The 16,712-nt window shown below is 45.4% G+C and overlaps 1 protein-coding gene across 2 annotated transcripts; it reads left to right on the top strand.

Annotated features, from left to right (window-relative positions):
* The first annotated feature begins 2,851 nt into the window (after window positions 1-2,851).
* On the top strand, window positions 2,852-14,923 carry TACO1 (translational activator of cytochrome c oxidase I). 2 transcript variants are annotated; one of them, XM_089674679.1, is made up of 7 exons: window positions 2,866-2,975; window positions 3,420-3,621; window positions 5,276-5,548; window positions 9,232-9,338; window positions 10,718-10,851; window positions 12,295-12,472; window positions 14,414-14,923. In XM_089674679.1, the coding sequence occupies exons 3-7, from the start codon at window positions 5,293-5,295 to the stop codon at window positions 14,612-14,614; spliced, it is 876 nt and encodes a 291-aa protein (XP_089530805.1). In that variant the 5' UTR covers window positions 2,866-2,975; window positions 3,420-3,621; window positions 5,276-5,292; the 3' UTR covers window positions 14,615-14,923. The 2 variants fall into 2 exon arrangements, with proteins under 2 accessions (XP_089530804.1, XP_089530805.1); XM_089674678.1 differs by lacking the exon at window positions 3,420-3,621 and having other exon boundaries at window positions 2,852-2,975.
* Window positions 14,924-16,712: the final 1,789 nt, after the last annotated feature.

Raw genomic sequence — 16,712 nt, 5'->3', positions numbered from 1 at the left:
AGCCTCTATAGCAGGTGGGTGTATGCGTTCCCCACATAGGCGTACCCCTGAAGGTGTCTGAAAGTACTTGGAGCCTAATTCTGAAAGTTGGACGGCTTTTGGTGGGGCCTTTCTTTAGGTGGTGCAGCTAAACTGTACCTTTAAGAGTGTGGGTAAGGAATGACAGATTGGCTGATAAGTAGGAGCAGTCTTTATTGTGTTAAGTGTTTAGTGGGCATTGTTCAGACTTGTAGTTCAGCTTACTATTCCTGGCTGGCAAACAGTCTGATCCCAATGGTTTGGTGGTCAGCAGGTTCTAGAAGTCAGGTCCCAGAGGTTCAGTCTGTCGGCCCTGATCCTGGAGGTGCAGCCACGCTCTTTCAAGCTCAGTCTCTAGGGGCAGCTTTGGCAGACTTGGAAGCAGGTCAGTCCACTCTCAATGATGTAGGTCACAGGTGTAAAACTGGTGGCCCTCCAGTTGTTGCCAAACTACAAAACATGAGGCATTGCAATATTGACAGTTACAAGCATGACTCCCAAAGGTAGAGGCATGATGGGACTTGTGGTTTCGCAACAGCTGGAGGGCTGCCAGTTTGACACCCCTGATGTAGGTGGACAGGCACAGCAACAGGATCACTCCGCTCCTTGATTCTATTCTCTCGGATTTAGAGCACAGACCCTGAGAATAGGTCTGTAACCTCCACTCTCCTTTCTGGATTGCCTCGATCTCTGTCTCAGTTTGCCCAGGAAAATTATTAAACTCCCCCCACCCCTATGAGTGCAGTGTGGGAATTAAAGTGCACAGCCTGTTAGGCTCCATTGAAAAGCATGATGTAGCTCTCCTTTAACTGCTTGCCAACCCCCCCATAGTACATATACTGAGGTGGGGCAGCAGCTACAAGCACCGTAATGTACTGGTGTCGCTGCCTGTTTCCAGGTTGGGGGCATGTGCCCACCTTAGGGGTGGACTGACCATTCAAGCACTCGGGCACTGCCCGAGCGCCTGGGGTCAGTAGGGGGCCCCATGAAAGGCCCCTGGTACCTTTTTATAGGCTTTTTTGGGTGTGCTTTGAGTGTGGGAAAGGAACCAGGGGCCCCATGATCCCCTATTGCCCGGGGGCCCCATGAGTTGTCAGTCCACCCCTGGTCCAACTTCTCCCATGTGATTTCACACAACGGGAGTTCTCCAACAGATCGCAGCCAATGATTCCTGACCAGGAGCTGCTGATCAGCCGTGTCCAATTAGAGCCTAGAGGGCTCTATACAGAGGGAATGATAGCTTTGTTTCTTTTCCCTGCTAAGCAGCAAAAAGAAACAATTCAATGTTTACTGAAAAGCAGAACACAGATTGACACTTGTCAGGCACACAGATATCCCCTGATCGCCCTTAGATGTTAACCCCTTCCCAGCCAGTGTCATTAGTACAATAAAAGTGTATATTATTACTACTGTTCACTGTATTAATGTCACTGGAGATGTCAGTGGCAGTTGGTCAGTTCCTTCCAGTGTCAATTAGTGTCAGATTGCCCAGCGCACTATCACAGTTCCACTACAAGTCAATGATCACCGTCATTATTAATAGAGAAAAAAAGACATGACATGACAATGACATGACAATGACATGACAATGACATGACTTTCATGCAAACCAAGCAACATAAACGTATTGGGATTTGTTCACCAACAATAAGTAGCAGATTGAATTGTGGCTTAAATGTATGAAGAAATTTGATTTTTTTAAATTTTATTTATTGGATATGGAGGGGGGGACCCAGTATTCTATGGAGGGAGAGGGGGAACCGGTATTCTATGGAGGGAGAGGGGGGAACCGGTATTCTATGGAGGGAGAGAGGGGACCCGGTATTCTATGGAGGGAGAGGGGGAACCGGTATTCTATGGAGGGAGAGAGGGGACCCGGTATTCTATGGAGGGAGAGGGGGAACCGGTATTCTATGGAGGGAGAGAGGGGACCTGGTATTCTAAGGAGGGAGAGGAGGGGGAACCAGTATAATATGGAGGGAGAGGGGGAACCGGTATTCTATGGAGGGAGAGGGGGGAACCGGTATTCTATGGAGGGAGAGGGGGGAACCGGTATTCTATGGAGGGAGAAGGGGGAACCGGTATTCTATGGAGGGAGAGGGGGAACCGGTATTCTATGGAGGGAGAGAGGGGACCCGGTATTCTAAGGAGGGAGATGAGGGGGAACCAGTATAATATGGAGGGAGAGGGGGAACCTGTATTCTATGGAGAGGAGGGGGAACAGGTATTCTATGGAGGGAGAGGGGGAACCTGTATTCTATGGAGAGGAGGGGGAACAGGTATTCTATGGAGGGAGAGGAGGGGGAACCAGTATAATATGGAGGGAGAGGGGGAACCTGTATTCTATGGAGAGGAGGGGGAACAGGTATTCTATGGAGGGAGAGGAGGGGGGAACCTGTTTTGGTTTTTTTATTATTATGGACGGAGTAAGGGAAAGTTATAAAAATATATATATATTATAACGTGTGAGATGCAATAGTCAATGTTTTGACAATATTGTAATAGTTCATCCAAAATGAAAAGTTTGCCATTAGCTCTACTAAAACGAACACAAAAAACTTTAGGTTACAGCACACTTTAGTCAGCACCGAAACTTTCTGCTGTGCCCATGAGAGGCTTAATCATAGTGTCCCCGGGTTCCCTCCCTAGTTTCCCCGGGTTCCCTCCATATTGTCCCCATGTTCCCTCAATCGTGTCCCCGGGTTCCCCATGAAGTCTATGGAGGTTCATAGAAGACAGGGGAGGAAGTCCCTCTATGTGAGAAGGAAAGAAGGAGTGCTCCTCCCCCACCTCTTCCCCCCTCCCCGGACTGTTTGCACAGGCGGAACTAATCTTCGAAGCCTTGTTTCCGGGAGGAGTGGTGAGGCTGCAGCCTGGTCCCTGCCTGTGACCCACACATGGGGAGACAGGCAGTGAGAGGAGAGGACACCGGTCAGAGTAGAATGTGAAGATTAGAGGTCAGTGTGGAGGGTTGTCTGTGATTCCTGGAGTCATGATATGTCTCCTATAGTCCATGACTGCATGAGGGGTGTGTTGTATTCCAGCTGGAGGACAAGGGGTGTCAGCAGTGCTCTCCACCCATCACATCCCCTGTATACATCTCATGTTGTCATTCTGTATTATAGATAGGTCTGTATTGCTGACCATTTACAGTTCCCATCAGCCCCTTCTCTCAGGGAGCTTACAATCTATGGCCCCTATCTCACAGACCCATAGTAGGGGCCACTGACCCCACCAGCTTGGCCTTGGAGATCCTGCAAACTCCATGCAGATTTGAAATGAGGCCCCAATGCAAGACTTTTGTATTCGGATGACCAGGATACACTTACTGGCTCGCCATTTGTTATACTGCACCGGTCTTTCCTTCTCCCTTTCCTCATGCCTTTCTGTTTCCTGCACAGATTTACATTCCTTTCTCGATCATGAAGAGATGAACATTGCCAGGACGGGGCAGCGTCTCCAACACTCCAAGCTGTCCATAACCAATGCATGCAGAATAAAGTCGTAACCCCTGTCAGGTTTATTGTTGCCTTCTGTGCGGTGACAAATTTCCTCAGTCTTCTCTCCCCAGTGATCAGATTATACATTGTACCAAGTCGCTAGGTGAGTGGCTGCAGCAGAGGCTGATTTGTGTCAGATATTTGTAAACACAGCCAAGAACTTCTGCCCACTTTTAGGTGATCTCTGAAAACCTATCTCTTCAGGGAAGCCTATCCTGCCTTCAGCTAATAACCGAATCTTCTATTTCTTCCATCAGTTCCTCCCCCACAGTTATCTTTTGTACCACCAGCCCCTCCCTCTTAGATTGTAAGCTCCAAGGATCAGGGCCCTCCTAACCCTCTTGTATTGAACTGTATTGTTGCTGTATTGTCTCCCATTATATTGTAAAGCGCTGAGCAAACTATTGGCGCTATATAAATCCTGTATAATAATATATAAATCCTGTATAATAATAATAATATATAAATCCTGAATAATAATATATAAATCCTGTATAATAATAATATATAAATCCTGTATAATAATATATAAATCCTGTATAATAATTTATTTATATCAGGTACTTATATAGTGCCGTCAATTTACGCAGCACTTTACATATATATTGTACATTCACATCAGTCCCTAACCCTCAAGGGGTGTACAATCTAAGGTCCCTAACTCACATTCATACACACACATACTAGGGACAATTTAGACAGGAGCCAACTAACCTACCAGCATGTCTTTGGAGTGTGGGAGGAAACCCAGGCAGGCACAGGGAGAGCATGCAAACTCCAGGCAGGTGGTGCCGTGGTTGGGATTCAAACCAACGACCCGAGTACTGCCAGGGTGAAATGCTAACCATTTACCACTGTGCTGCCCATATGATAAAAGACCTTCACAGGCACCAGGGTTTACTCACAGATGTCAAACTGTGGCCCTCCAGCTGTTGAGAAACTACAAGTCCCATCATGCCTGTGTGAGTCATGCTTGTAACTGTCAGCCCCACCTCATGGGATTTGTAGTTCCGCAACAGCTGGAGGGCCGCAGTTTGACACCCCAATTGTGTTATCTCTGAGCCGGCATCTAAGCCCAGGTAATGGAAGGTGACCCAGAACAAAGATGGCTCCATCCTTCTGGAGAGAACAGCAATCAAGAGGAGCATTGTGATCTGTGTGCTGTAATATAGGGGTTTATTTACTAATGATGGAGAGTGCAAAATCAGGTGCAGTTCTGCATAGAAACCAATCAGCTTCCAGGTTTTATTGTCAAAGCTTAACTGAAAAAGCTGAAGTTAGAAGCTGATTGGCTGCCATGCACAGCTGCACCAGATTCTGAGTGCACCCAGGTTTATTAAATCCCCCCCTCGGTCTCGGGAGTGTTGCATTCCCCCCAGAAATGCCAGGTCCTTGTCAGCTTAACTGAAAGCACAAATAATGTCACCATCCTTCTATAAACTACTAATCTCCCCATCCCCCATGTAGTGGATGGAGAGGAGGACATGTTTGCAGTCCAGCCTGGGTGACAAGCACGGTTCCCTCCATAGATATAGTGGAGAAGTGATGTAACCTCCCTAGTACTGATCACTAGGTGATGATAAAAGAAAACCAATGTAGTCACCACATGCAAGGACTGGTAAGCTGCAATAGATGACTATTCTCTTTGAGTCTAGATATCTTTTAAGGGTGTTTTGCAGCATTTATGTGTCAGGATTTCCTGAAATGAATGAATGTCTGTGTCCCTGTATCACTTTCCTGTCCTTTCTCATCTGCAGACTCTCCTAGCAGCACCATGGCTATAGCACTTGGGAGGATCTCCTCGTCCTACAGGAGCCACCTATGGAGGTCCCTGCTGGGCTGTCCTGAAGCCTGGCACAGGATTAATTGTTCAGTTCTATTGATGAAGGAATCCGCCATTCACACCTCCTCCTTGGCTTTTGCTGGGCACAATAAGTGGTCCAAAGTCAGGCATATCAAAGGGCCGAAGGATGCCGCGAGAGCACGCATATTCTCTAAGCTGTCCATGATGATCAAAGTCGCTGTGAAAGGTAGGAGTTGGTGACAAATACTACAGTATATGTATGTATACAACCACTGTCTATCATGAATGCTGCTGCCAGACCCATCCACCTTACTAACCGTTCTGTATCTGCCACCCCTCTCTGCCAATCCCTCCACTGGCCTCCACTCAGTGTCCTCCACCCCTCCCTGCCAATCCCTCCACTGGCCTCCACTCAGTGTCCTCCACCCCTCTCTGCCAATCTCTCCACTGGCCTCCACTCAGTGTCCTCCACCCCTCTCTGCCAATCTCTCCACTGGCCTCCACTCAGTGTCCTCCACCCCTCTCTGCCAATCCCTCCACTGGCCTCCACTCAGTGTCCTCCACCCCTCTCTGCCAATCCCTCCACTGGCCTCCACTCAGTGTCCTCCACCCCTCTCTGCCAATCCCTCCATTAACCTCCACTCAGTGTCCTCCACCCCTCTCTGCCAATCCCTCCACTGGTCTCCACTCAGTGTCCTCCATCCCTCTCTGCCAATCCCTCCACTGGTCTCCACTCAGTGTCCTCCACTGCTCTCTGCCAATCTCTCCACTGGCCTCCACCCCTCTCTGCCAATCCTTCCACTGGCCTCCACTCAGTGTCCTCCATCCCTCTCTGCCAATCCCTCCACTGGTCTCCACTCAGTGTCCTCCACCCCTCTCTGCCAATCCCTCCACTGGTCTCCACTCAGTGTCCTCCACCCCTCTCTGCCAATCCCTCCATTAACCTCCACTCAGTGTCCTCCACCCCTCTCTGCCAATCCCTCCATTAACCTCCACTCAGTGTCCTCCACCCCTCTCTGCCAATCCCTCCACTGGTCTCCACTCAGTGTCCTCCACCCCTCTCTGCCAATCCCTTCACTGGTCTCCACTCAGTGTCCTCCACTGCTCTCTGCCAATCCCTCCACTGGCCTCCACACAGTGTTCTCCATCCCTCTCTGCCAATCCCTCCACTGGCCTCCACTCAGTGTTCTCCATCCCTCCACTGGCCTCCACTCAGTGTCCTCCATCCCTCTCTGCCAATCCCTCCACTGGCTTCCACTCAGTGTTCTCCATCCCTCTCTGCCAATCCCTCCACTGACCTCCTCTGTGTCCTCCATCCCTCTCTGCCAATCCCTCCACTGGTCTCCACTCAGTGTCCTCCACCCCTCTCTGCCAATCCCTTCACTGGTCTCCACTCAGTGTCCTCCACTGCTCTCTGCCAATCCCTCCACTGGCCTCCACACAGTGTTCTCCATCCCTCTCTGCCAATCCCTCCACTGGCCTCCACTCAGTGTTCTCCATCCCTCCACTGGTCTCCACTCAGTGTCCTCCATCCCTCTCTGCCAATCCCTCCACTGGCTTCCACTCAGTGTTCTCCATCCCTCTCTGCCAATCCCTCCACTGACCTCCTCTGTGTCCTCCATCCCTCTCTGCCAATCCCTCCACTGGTCTCCACTCAGTGTCCTCCACCCCTCTCTGCCAATCCCTCCACTGGTCTCCACTCAGTGTCCTCCACCCCTCTCTGCCAATCCCTCCACTGGTCTCCACTCAGTGTCCTCCACCCCTCTCTGTCAATCCCTCCACTGGCCTCCACTCAGTGTCCTCCATCCCTCTCTGCCAATCCCTCCACTGGCCTCCACTCAGTGTCCTCCATCCCTCTCTGCCAATCCCTCCACTGGTCTCCACTCAGTGTCTTCCATCCCTCTCTGCCAATCCCCCCACTGGTCTCCACTCGGTGTCTTCCATCCCTCTCTGCCAGTCCCCCCACTGGTCTCCACTCGGTGTCTTCCATCCCTCTCTGCCAATCCCTCCACTGGCCTCCACTCAGTGTCCTCCATCCCTCTCTGCCAATCCCTCCACTGGCCTACATTCCGTGTCCTCCACCCCTCTCTGCCAATCCCTTCACTGGCTTCCAATTGCCCAACAGATAAAATTCAAAACACTAACACTGACGAACGAAGCCGTTCATAACACTGCCCCAAATTACATCACCGATCTTGTCTCCAAATATCACCCTAACCGTACTCTCTGCTCCTCACAAGACCTCCTGCTCCCTTGTCTCCTCTTCCCATGCTCATCTCCAGGGCTTCTCCCATCCTCTGAAACTCCCTACCCCAATCTATCAGACTATTGCCTACTCTGCTCACTTTTAGGCGCACTCTGAAAACCTTTCTCTTCAGGGAATCCTACCCCACCCCCAGCTAATACTGGAATCCTCTACTCTTCCTACCACTCCATCCCCCACAGTTATTACCTTTTGTACCACTAGCCCCTCCCTCCTAGATTGTAAGCTCCAAGGAGCAGGGCCCTCGAATCCCTCTTGTATTGAACTGTATTGTTACTGTACTGTCTCCCACCATATTGTACAGCACTGAGCAAACTGTTGGCGCTATATAAATCCTGTATAATAATAATAACTTGAGTACCAGTCTGTATATACCCCTTCATTACCAGGCCAGTTTTCAGTTTGCAGGGTTGTGATCGTTTGACTGACAATGACTCCATGCAGTAGTGTACATGAATTAATATTATATCTTTCTTTATTTCTTTTCTTTTTTTGAGACAGAGCTACTTTTTGATGGCATTTAAATTAGATGAGTTCACACTAGGATCCAAGCCCGTGTGTTTGAGGCCACCATTAAGTTGTCACCTGTACAGGCCAATCCTCTGCATCTGGGGCTTTCCTCGCCCATCAGCCACATGTATACACATCCCTTAGAAACATACAGCTGTGTGGTGGGAATGCCCGACCTTATATGATTGGCCTGTACAGGTGACATCTTCCTGGTGAGCTCAAACACTCAGGTTTGATTCCTAATCTGAACCCATCCGAGCTCAACACTGGTTATCAAATACCACCCAAAGGAAAGCTCTATCTCAAGAAAAGATATTAAATTAATTAGGGTTGCATGACAAAGTAATTGTCACTCAAATGCTCACTTGGTGGAACACAGCCACACTCGTTGATGAGCACTGGGTTTTACTATAATATATAAATATAGACTTTTACTTTCCCTTATAAAATGTTTCAAATAAAAAGTCTTTATAAATTTAGGCAAGTATATATTCAGCTACATTTCTAAAAGGAAAAAAACAAATGGTAGAAAGCTTTAGTGTCACTAGTGGGGTTAAAGCTGCAATCTGGGATGAACAAAAATTGTGTAAGAGACGTGTATTCGTTCTTCAATCTTGGTGTGCTTTATGTATTTCTTCTAGACCTTGGCAGTAATTTGGTATGTTTCCCCTGTACAGGAGTCACTGCTGCTCTCCCTGCTTGTGCAGGGTGACTGGCCTTGTACAGGCTATGGCCAGCCCAATGATGTCACTGCTAATATTACCAGGTAATATCTGGGACTGCAAAGTAGTTTGCTGATTAGAGAGAGGATTTAAATCCTTTGTGGCAATTGAGGAATATAATTAAATGAAAGTTTTTGTGCCCAGAGTTCAGCTTTAACTGAATTATATAATTGTGTAAATGAATGTCATATGTTCAGTACTGGGAAAGGGTAAGGATCTCTACCTGCTGTCTGTCTGCCTCACTTCCTATTCTGTCCCTAGCCAGGAAATGTTGGAAAATCTCCCTAGTTGAGACACAGGCAGTAATAAAAGCCTCTTAGAGGTCTCCTTCCCCACTCCATCCAAAACTTGAAAAACATGGTGTTCCAGTTGAAATTGATCCTCGTGATTAAAATGAGTGTTTGTTCTTTGCAGAAGGAGGACCTAACCCTGAGCTAAATCCACACCTGTACAACCTCGTGGAGCAGTGCCGGCAAAGGAATATACCCAAGACTTCCATCGAGGTTGCTATCAAAGGAGCTGTAAGTTGGTTATCTCACTGAGTTTCTCTGAATCTAACTTAGAACTGTTGAATCTTTATGACGATTCAGAAGTGCTACAAAACCAAAGATTCATAAGTCTTTCCACATCACCCATTGTAAATCACTTTTGTAACAGGTGTTGTGTTCATCCCTGTGCCAGCAGTCCTATTATTGTCTATTGAGACATAGCAGATGTGTCCCAATATGACATCCATGTGGGTGCAGGTCCTCAAACGCACTCTGTGTACGTTGGAGGACCCGCACACACCCACACGGATGTCATATTGGGACACAGCGGCTGTGTCCATGCATCTGCTGTGTCCTATGTGTTACCATGGGCCTCTTGGCTTATTCTCTAGTAATGCTGTTACTGCCCGGCCTGTCAGTTTAGGTGGACGGCCATGTCTGGGTAAGTTTGCAGTTGTACCATACTCTTTCCATTTTTGGATGATGGATGGTTCTCCATGAGATGTTCAAAGCTTGGGATATTTTTTATAATCTAACCCTGCTTTAAACTTCTCCACAACTTTATCCCTGTCCTGTCTACTGTGTTCCTTGGCCTTCATGATGATGTTTGTTTACAGAACAGCTGTATTTATACTGAGATTAAATTACACACAGGTGGACTCTATTTAACCCCTTCACGCCGGCACCTCCCGGTCCTTTAAGAGTTTCAGGAGGCGGGGTGGGGTTTAGGGATCATGTGACCACTGTGATGCGTCGTCATGGCGGTCACATGATCGGGAAAGGTCGCAATTGAAAGAGGAGACCGGGACCTTTCCGTGAGTACTGGACATGTGTGCTGGAATTGCTCAGGGCACGTGCTCTCAGCACATATGTTTTTTTTTTTTAATAGAACACAAATGTGCGGCCGCTCGGTGTCAAGGCCCAGACGCCGGAAGGCCGCACATTTGTGTGCGGCTGGCGTGAAGAGGTTAATAGGTGACTTCTGAAGGCAATTGTTTCCTCTAGATTTTAGTTAGGGGTATCAGAGTAAAGAAGACTGAATACAAATGCACACCACACTTTTCAGATATTTATTTGTAAATAATTTTGAAAACCATTTATGATTTTCCTTCCACTTCACAATTATGTGCCACTTTGTGTTGGTCTATCAGATAAAATCCCAATAAAATACATTTACGCTTTTCGCTGTAACATGACACAATGTGGAACAGTTCAAGGGGTATGAATACTTTTTCAAGGCACTGTATATATAAACTTCTCTCCCTTATTTGTGTTGTGTAAGTGTGTAGGCTCTAACACTTACACAACAGAACTTCTTTTTAAAAATAAAATCTGATTTAAAAAAAAAAAAAGATAATTCCATTGGGTGTTTCTCTGCGTGGTTTTGACTTATGTTGCTTATCTGTTTTCAGGATAAGTCTAAGCCAGCCTCCTATGCACTGTTTCAAGCAAGAGGGCCTGGAGGAGCTTCCCTACTCATTGAACTACTGACTGACAACACCAATCGTTCCTTTGCAGATGTGAAACTCATACTGAACAAAAATGGGTAGGTGAGCTGAGGCATATTGAACATCTAATTGGTTGTGTCTGGATGATCGGAAGTGATCCTGTTGTAGTTGTAATCTAGCTAGGACTGGCTTATATCTGATAGAGCATTTCATCCACCAAAAGCAAACTTGTGCTTTGTCCAGTGTGATCACCTGAGTACTGGTTCCCCAACAGTGCATACTTCTCTTTTAATCCCTCCTCTTCGTTCAGCGAAGTAAAGAAAGTACTTCAGGTACTGAGGAGCTTGGGGCAGAACTCTTTACATTAAAAAAAAATGTAAAAGAAAAAATGTGCTTTGTATGTAGAGCAATGACAGGAGGTAACTTAAATCTGAGGGTGTAAATGCACTTTAATTGTTGATAAATGTTGAATATATTTGGCTCGTATATCCTGTATTCACGTAACATGACTGTTCACATCAGCCCCTGTCCCAATGTAAAATACGTACCACATTCTTAAAACAATCAAGGGCTGGCATATGTTCTCTGGTCTCCACATTGATGGTATCCTAGGTGGGAACTCAAAATTCTGCTACAACAATTCCCTATACAACCATACATTTATTGCTTAATAAAGGAATTGAGTTGCTTTTTTTTTTTTTTTCCCCATCACTTTTCTACAAAAACATGTTTTTATCATAATGCATGTCCTATTCCGAGAGATTTTCCCATCACTTTCCTGTCCCTGTCACAGGAAATAAGAGGAAATCTCCACCAATGTAAAATACGCTTTCAATGTAAAATACATACCGCACTCTTAAAATAATCAAGGGCTAGCGTATGTTCTCTGGTCTCCGTATTGATGGTATTCCAGGTGGAAACTCATAATTCTGCTACAATTCTTTATACAACTATACATTTATGGCATAAAAAAAGGAATTACGTTGCTTTTTTTTCCCCCCTCACTCTTCTACAAAAACATGTTTTTATCATAATGCATGTCGCATTCCAAGAGATTTTCCCCTCACTTTCCTGTCCCTGACACAGGAAATAGGAGGAAATCTCCACCAATGTAAAACACGCTTCCAATGTAAAATACATACCACACTCTTAAAATAATCAAGGGCTGGCATAGATTCTCTGGTCTCCATATTGATGGTATCCCAGGTGAAAACTCATAATTCTGCTACAATTCTTTATACAACTATACATTTAGGGCTTAAAAAAAGGAACTACGTTGCTTTTTCCCCCCCCATCACTCTTCTACAGAAACGTGGTTTTATCATAATGCATGTCCCATTCCGAGAGATTTTCCCCTCACTTTCCTGTCCCTGTCACAGGAAATAAGAGGAAATCTTCACCAACCTAAAGAGAAACAGAAGTAGAAGTTTGAAGTTCCAACCCTTCACACTATCCAAAAACAGAGATGTCTTGGCTGGACCGTCGTGTCAAAGTGGTCAGTGTTACATTTCAGTTTTAAGTCTTTACTTTGTAATCTACAGAGGAACCGCTACAGATGGAGCACGACATTGCTTTACTAAGAAGGGAGTGGTAACCGTACAGACATATGACAAGGATGGCAGTCCTGTGCCCTTGGAGCAGGCATTGGAATTTGCCATACAGGCTGGAGCAGAGGATGTACAGGAATCGCAGGATGAGGAGGACAAGGATGTGTACAAGGTAAGGAGGGTGGAAATCTGGATTTAAAGAATAGCGGTACTCATGGTTTAGGACAAATATCTGTCACCCATAAACAACTCAGTAAAATAGCACCATGAATATGCCAAGCGGCATATATCAGGTCATCCAATTGTGTGGTGGTGTAAGCATCTCCCAGTGCAAAGTGCCTCTACCCTTAAAATCCAGGGTGAAGTGACTAGCCATGTCATTGTTGCTATGCATTCTGGCCTCCTTATTGCCCAGTCAGGACACCCATCACACTCTATGAAGAAGACTGAGGTGAGAAGAGCCAGAATGAGCAGACTGTACATTCACTGCCACTTTTTTAGAATACTGCAGGTGACCTATGACAATAATACATTTTATCGAATGGGGTGTAGTCTGAATAAAACCGCAAAGAGGAAAGAAAAGTATTTGACTATAATTTAGGGAATGAGAAACGAACAGATTTGGGCTGATGTACTAAAGGAGTTGAGGATTTTCATCCAATAAATTTTAGCGGCGTTCATATTCAATACCCAGTAATGTGCAGATGAAACAAATGGGAATTTGATTTTTTCCTTTTTTTTGTTCATTAAAGCGGAGTTCCACTCACACTGTCAAAAAATAAAAGTCAGCAGCTACAAAAACTGTAGCTGCTGACTTTTAAAAAACAGCCACTTACCTGTCCCTCTGTCCTGTGGTGTGTCCCCCGCAGCCCGTTTCACCGACCGTCCTGTATTCCAGGAGGCCAGCATCTTCACTGTGGGCAGCCGGCTGTGATAGCTTGCGGCTTCACAGCTGGGTGCCCACTGCGCATGCGCGAGTAGCGCTGCACTTCATGAATGGTCCTGTAGTCTTCTGGGACCTGTCATGTGTCCCAAAAGACTACAGAGAGGGAGGACACTTTCCGCTTCCGATCGCCTAGGTGATCGGACCGGAAGTGGGAGTGGGTACCTGTCAAATTTGGATTTTTCCCCTAAGGACCGGTTCGTGGTGATGTAGGTCGCGGGTTTTATTATTTCTATCCCAAGGGATGCATGCATTTCTTGTAATAAGAATAAAAGTGATTAAACTTTTTTTTAAATTAACGGTGCAAAAAAAAAAAAAATTAAATTTTTTTTAAACTTTAAAGTGCCCTTGTCCCCCCGTGCACGTACATAGTGGTGAACGCATACGTAGGCCATGCCCACATATCTAAATGGTGTTCAAACCACACACATGAGGTATCGCCACGAACGTCGGAGCAAGAGCAATAATTCACACACTTGAACTCCAATGTAACTTTACACTGCTAACCTGTAGAAATTTTTAAAGCATCACCCATGTAGATTTTTCATACCGCAGTTTCCCACCATTCCACGAGTGTGCGCAATTTTAAAGCGTGACATGTTGGGTATCTATTTACTCACCGTAACAGTCTCTCATATATTTTACAAAAAAATGTTTTTCTTAAAAATGCGCATTTCGGTTTCCAGACAAATGCATTTTGAATTTTCGGTTTCGGCACCAGAATTTCCATTTCAGTGCACCACTAGTAAGCAGTCCTCAGTTCTCTTGTACCTTTTTCTAGGGCTTGTTAGTGTGCGTTTGCTGTGTTGATTATGACAGCTTTGCACATCCTGAGTCCTACTTATGTGTGTTTCATCAAACTCTTGGTAATGCTTTGCTACAAAACTGAGACATGCTGGTGGTGGGTGGGTTATCCTGGGGTTGCGTTTTTTTTTTTTGTTTTTGTTTTTTGCCAGTATCCAGTCCTGTAGACAACACTATAACAAAAAGGTTTAAGACTTTCCATGCCCACCAGTGGACTCAAAGCAAAGGGTCTTATGGGGAGTACAAATATCCTATTATATGTAATTGGATAATATTAGTGAATGTTTGCTCAGTTTATTCTTGAACTTGCATTTACAAGCTTCTGATAGCTTCACCTTTCCTGTCTCAACATGACTTATTTTTCAGTACATCTGTGAAGTCCCCGCCTTGCGAGAAGTCCGCTCACAGCTGCTCACGTTGGGAATGGTGCCGATCTCCTCCGCCCCTGAGTATTTGCCTATCATCACTGTACAACCATCAGACTCTGACAAGGAGAAGCTCTTTCACCTCCTGGAACTGATCAACAACCAAGCAGAGGTCTTACGGATTTACGACAATATTGAATAGCAGTACATCCTGCGTGACCCATGCTGCAAATCAGTGAAGATTCTAATACGAAGGAGTTTGCCAAAACTTATGAGGTGACTCTGCTCCTGGTGTATTAGAGATGTGCCTGATGTGTAGGAAGGTTGCATTTTACACAAGATGTGTTCTAAAGGGAAGCCTGTAGTGAAAAAACTCAATCATTCTCCCTAGTGGAGCCCAGGACTACCCAAAAAAACACAGATTTTAACCTTTCCTTAATCTAATAAATATTGTTCTCTTCCCCCACCAGAAAAAAAAAAAATTGAATAGAACTTTTCTTCCACAAGTAGAGTATATGTACTGTCTTTTTTTTTTTTCCAAACATAATTTTATTGGAAAAGTTAAGGCAGATCAATGTACATACAAATATGGGTTACAGTCCAAACAGACACAATATGCAGCATCCCGTTTCGCAGACAGGCTATGGGTTTGAATTGTAGTACAAATCGAGATGAGGTATAACTTTATATCAGAGGTGTATAGCAAACCAGCAGATACAAAGAGTGTAATAGTACTGTGTCTTTTTAACATAAACAGTATTTTAAAATTTAATTTATATAAATTTCCCTTTGCTATTTGATCAAAAAATCCCTTTTCATTGTAATCTGGTATAAGAGTACCTATACATACTATTTTGCATGCCCCAGGGACCCCAAAGTAAAGGCGCATACTGTATTTATATTGGCCAACTCCTGGGTGCTCGAACCCCTCACATCCCCTAGGTTTGTTTACAGTTCCTTGGTTATTTTAACAGGTATTTCTGCATGACAGCACGATCTACTTGCTCTTAGGGAAAGGGATTGCTAATCTAAAAGATCAAGATCGTCATACAGCTTGTGCCCAGTTTTGGGGGTTCCTGGGGTGCACAAAAGGAGAAGTCGTAGAAAATAAAGTCATCGTGTAGCCACTTAAAAAAACTGGGGCAATAGTCTGTTGGGTTTTTTTTTTTGTTTTTGTTTTTTTAAATAACTCCCTCCGGAAAAGGAGACAATCCTTTTTCAAAATGCTAGTTTTGAGGCACTGATAAGTGACTAAGCTTTACAGTGTCTAAAAACATTAATGCTGGAGGAAACGTCCGTAAGGGGGCCATTTTGCCTATTGATAAACTGCCCCCCCCCCCCCATCCTTCAACTACTAATCTGCAACAATAGACAACAAAATTTTCATTAAAAGTCTAAAACAATATAAATGTGTCACTCTTTTCATTCTGCTTAAGAGGTTCTAAAGCCTAAACATTTTTTAGCTTTATGCATTCTCTGCATTAAGTTAAAAACAAACTTGTCCTGTCCCATCGTCAAACAGGAAGTGTGAGAAAATCCCTGCAATTTAAAGGAATCTTTTGGGGACCCCCAGGTCACCAGAACAAAATGTCCTCATTGGAAGATTTCCCCTCTATTACTTTTCTGGGGAAAACCCAAAATGTGGGATTTTCTTTTACTTTCAATGATAATGGTAACAGGAGAGATAGAGAGGGTGACTCTCTTAACAACAGGAGTAAAATCTGACAGGTGTTCTAATCCCTCGCCCCTCTATCCAAAACGAAAACCAAACCTCTCCTCTGCTGCAGCTGTTTATATGAAGCTGTGACCTTAAAGCGGAGTTCCACCTAAAAAAAAAAAAGTCAGCAGCTACAAAAACTGTAACTGCTGACTTTTAAAATACAGACACTTACCTGTCCCACGATCCAGCGGTGTCCTCACCATGGCTGGTTTCACCAGCTGTCTTCTCTCCCTGGTGTCGGCATCTTCAGTTTGGGAACCCGGCTGTGACAGCTTGCAGCTTCACAGCCGGATGCCCACTGCGCATGCGTGAGAAGCGCTGCGCTTTGTGAATGGCCCCGTAGTCTTCTGGGACCTGTCACATGTCCCAGTAGACTACGGGGAGGGAGGGGAAGAGGACAACTTCCGCTTCCGATCGCCTAGGTCAGTGGTGGGCAACCTTTTTTTTCAACTGAGCCAAATCTCGCCAAAACCACGATTGAAATTTATTTTGAGAGGAACATTTTTAAAACTGAAAATACATCCCCCATATAGTAATTCATCCCCCATATAGTAATTCATCCCCCCTATAGTAATTCATC

This window comes from Staurois parvus, unplaced genomic scaffold (assembly GCF_062004578.1).
Source record: "Staurois parvus isolate SC_StPar_1 unplaced genomic scaffold, SC_StPar_1.0 ptg000151l, whole genome shotgun sequence".
In the NCBI taxonomy this organism is placed as follows: domain Eukaryota; kingdom Metazoa; phylum Chordata; class Amphibia; order Anura; family Ranidae; genus Staurois; species Staurois parvus.
This window is presented reverse-complemented; position numbering and strand designations above follow the sequence as displayed.

Excerpts from the sequence above, each read along its gene's own strand:
- TACO1 (XM_089674678.1), top strand. The coding sequence starts at position 5,293 with ATGGCTATAGCACTTGGGAGGATCTCCTCGTCCTACAGGAGCCACCTA. Across the intron at positions 5,549-9,231 it reads GATCAAAGTCGCTGTGAAAG|AAGGAGGACCTAACCCTGAG; the intron begins GTAGGAGTTGGT and ends TGTTCTTTGCAG. Across the intron at positions 9,339-10,717 it reads AGGTTGCTATCAAAGGAGCT|GATAAGTCTAAGCCAGCCTC; the intron begins GTAAGTTGGTTA and ends ATCTGTTTTCAG.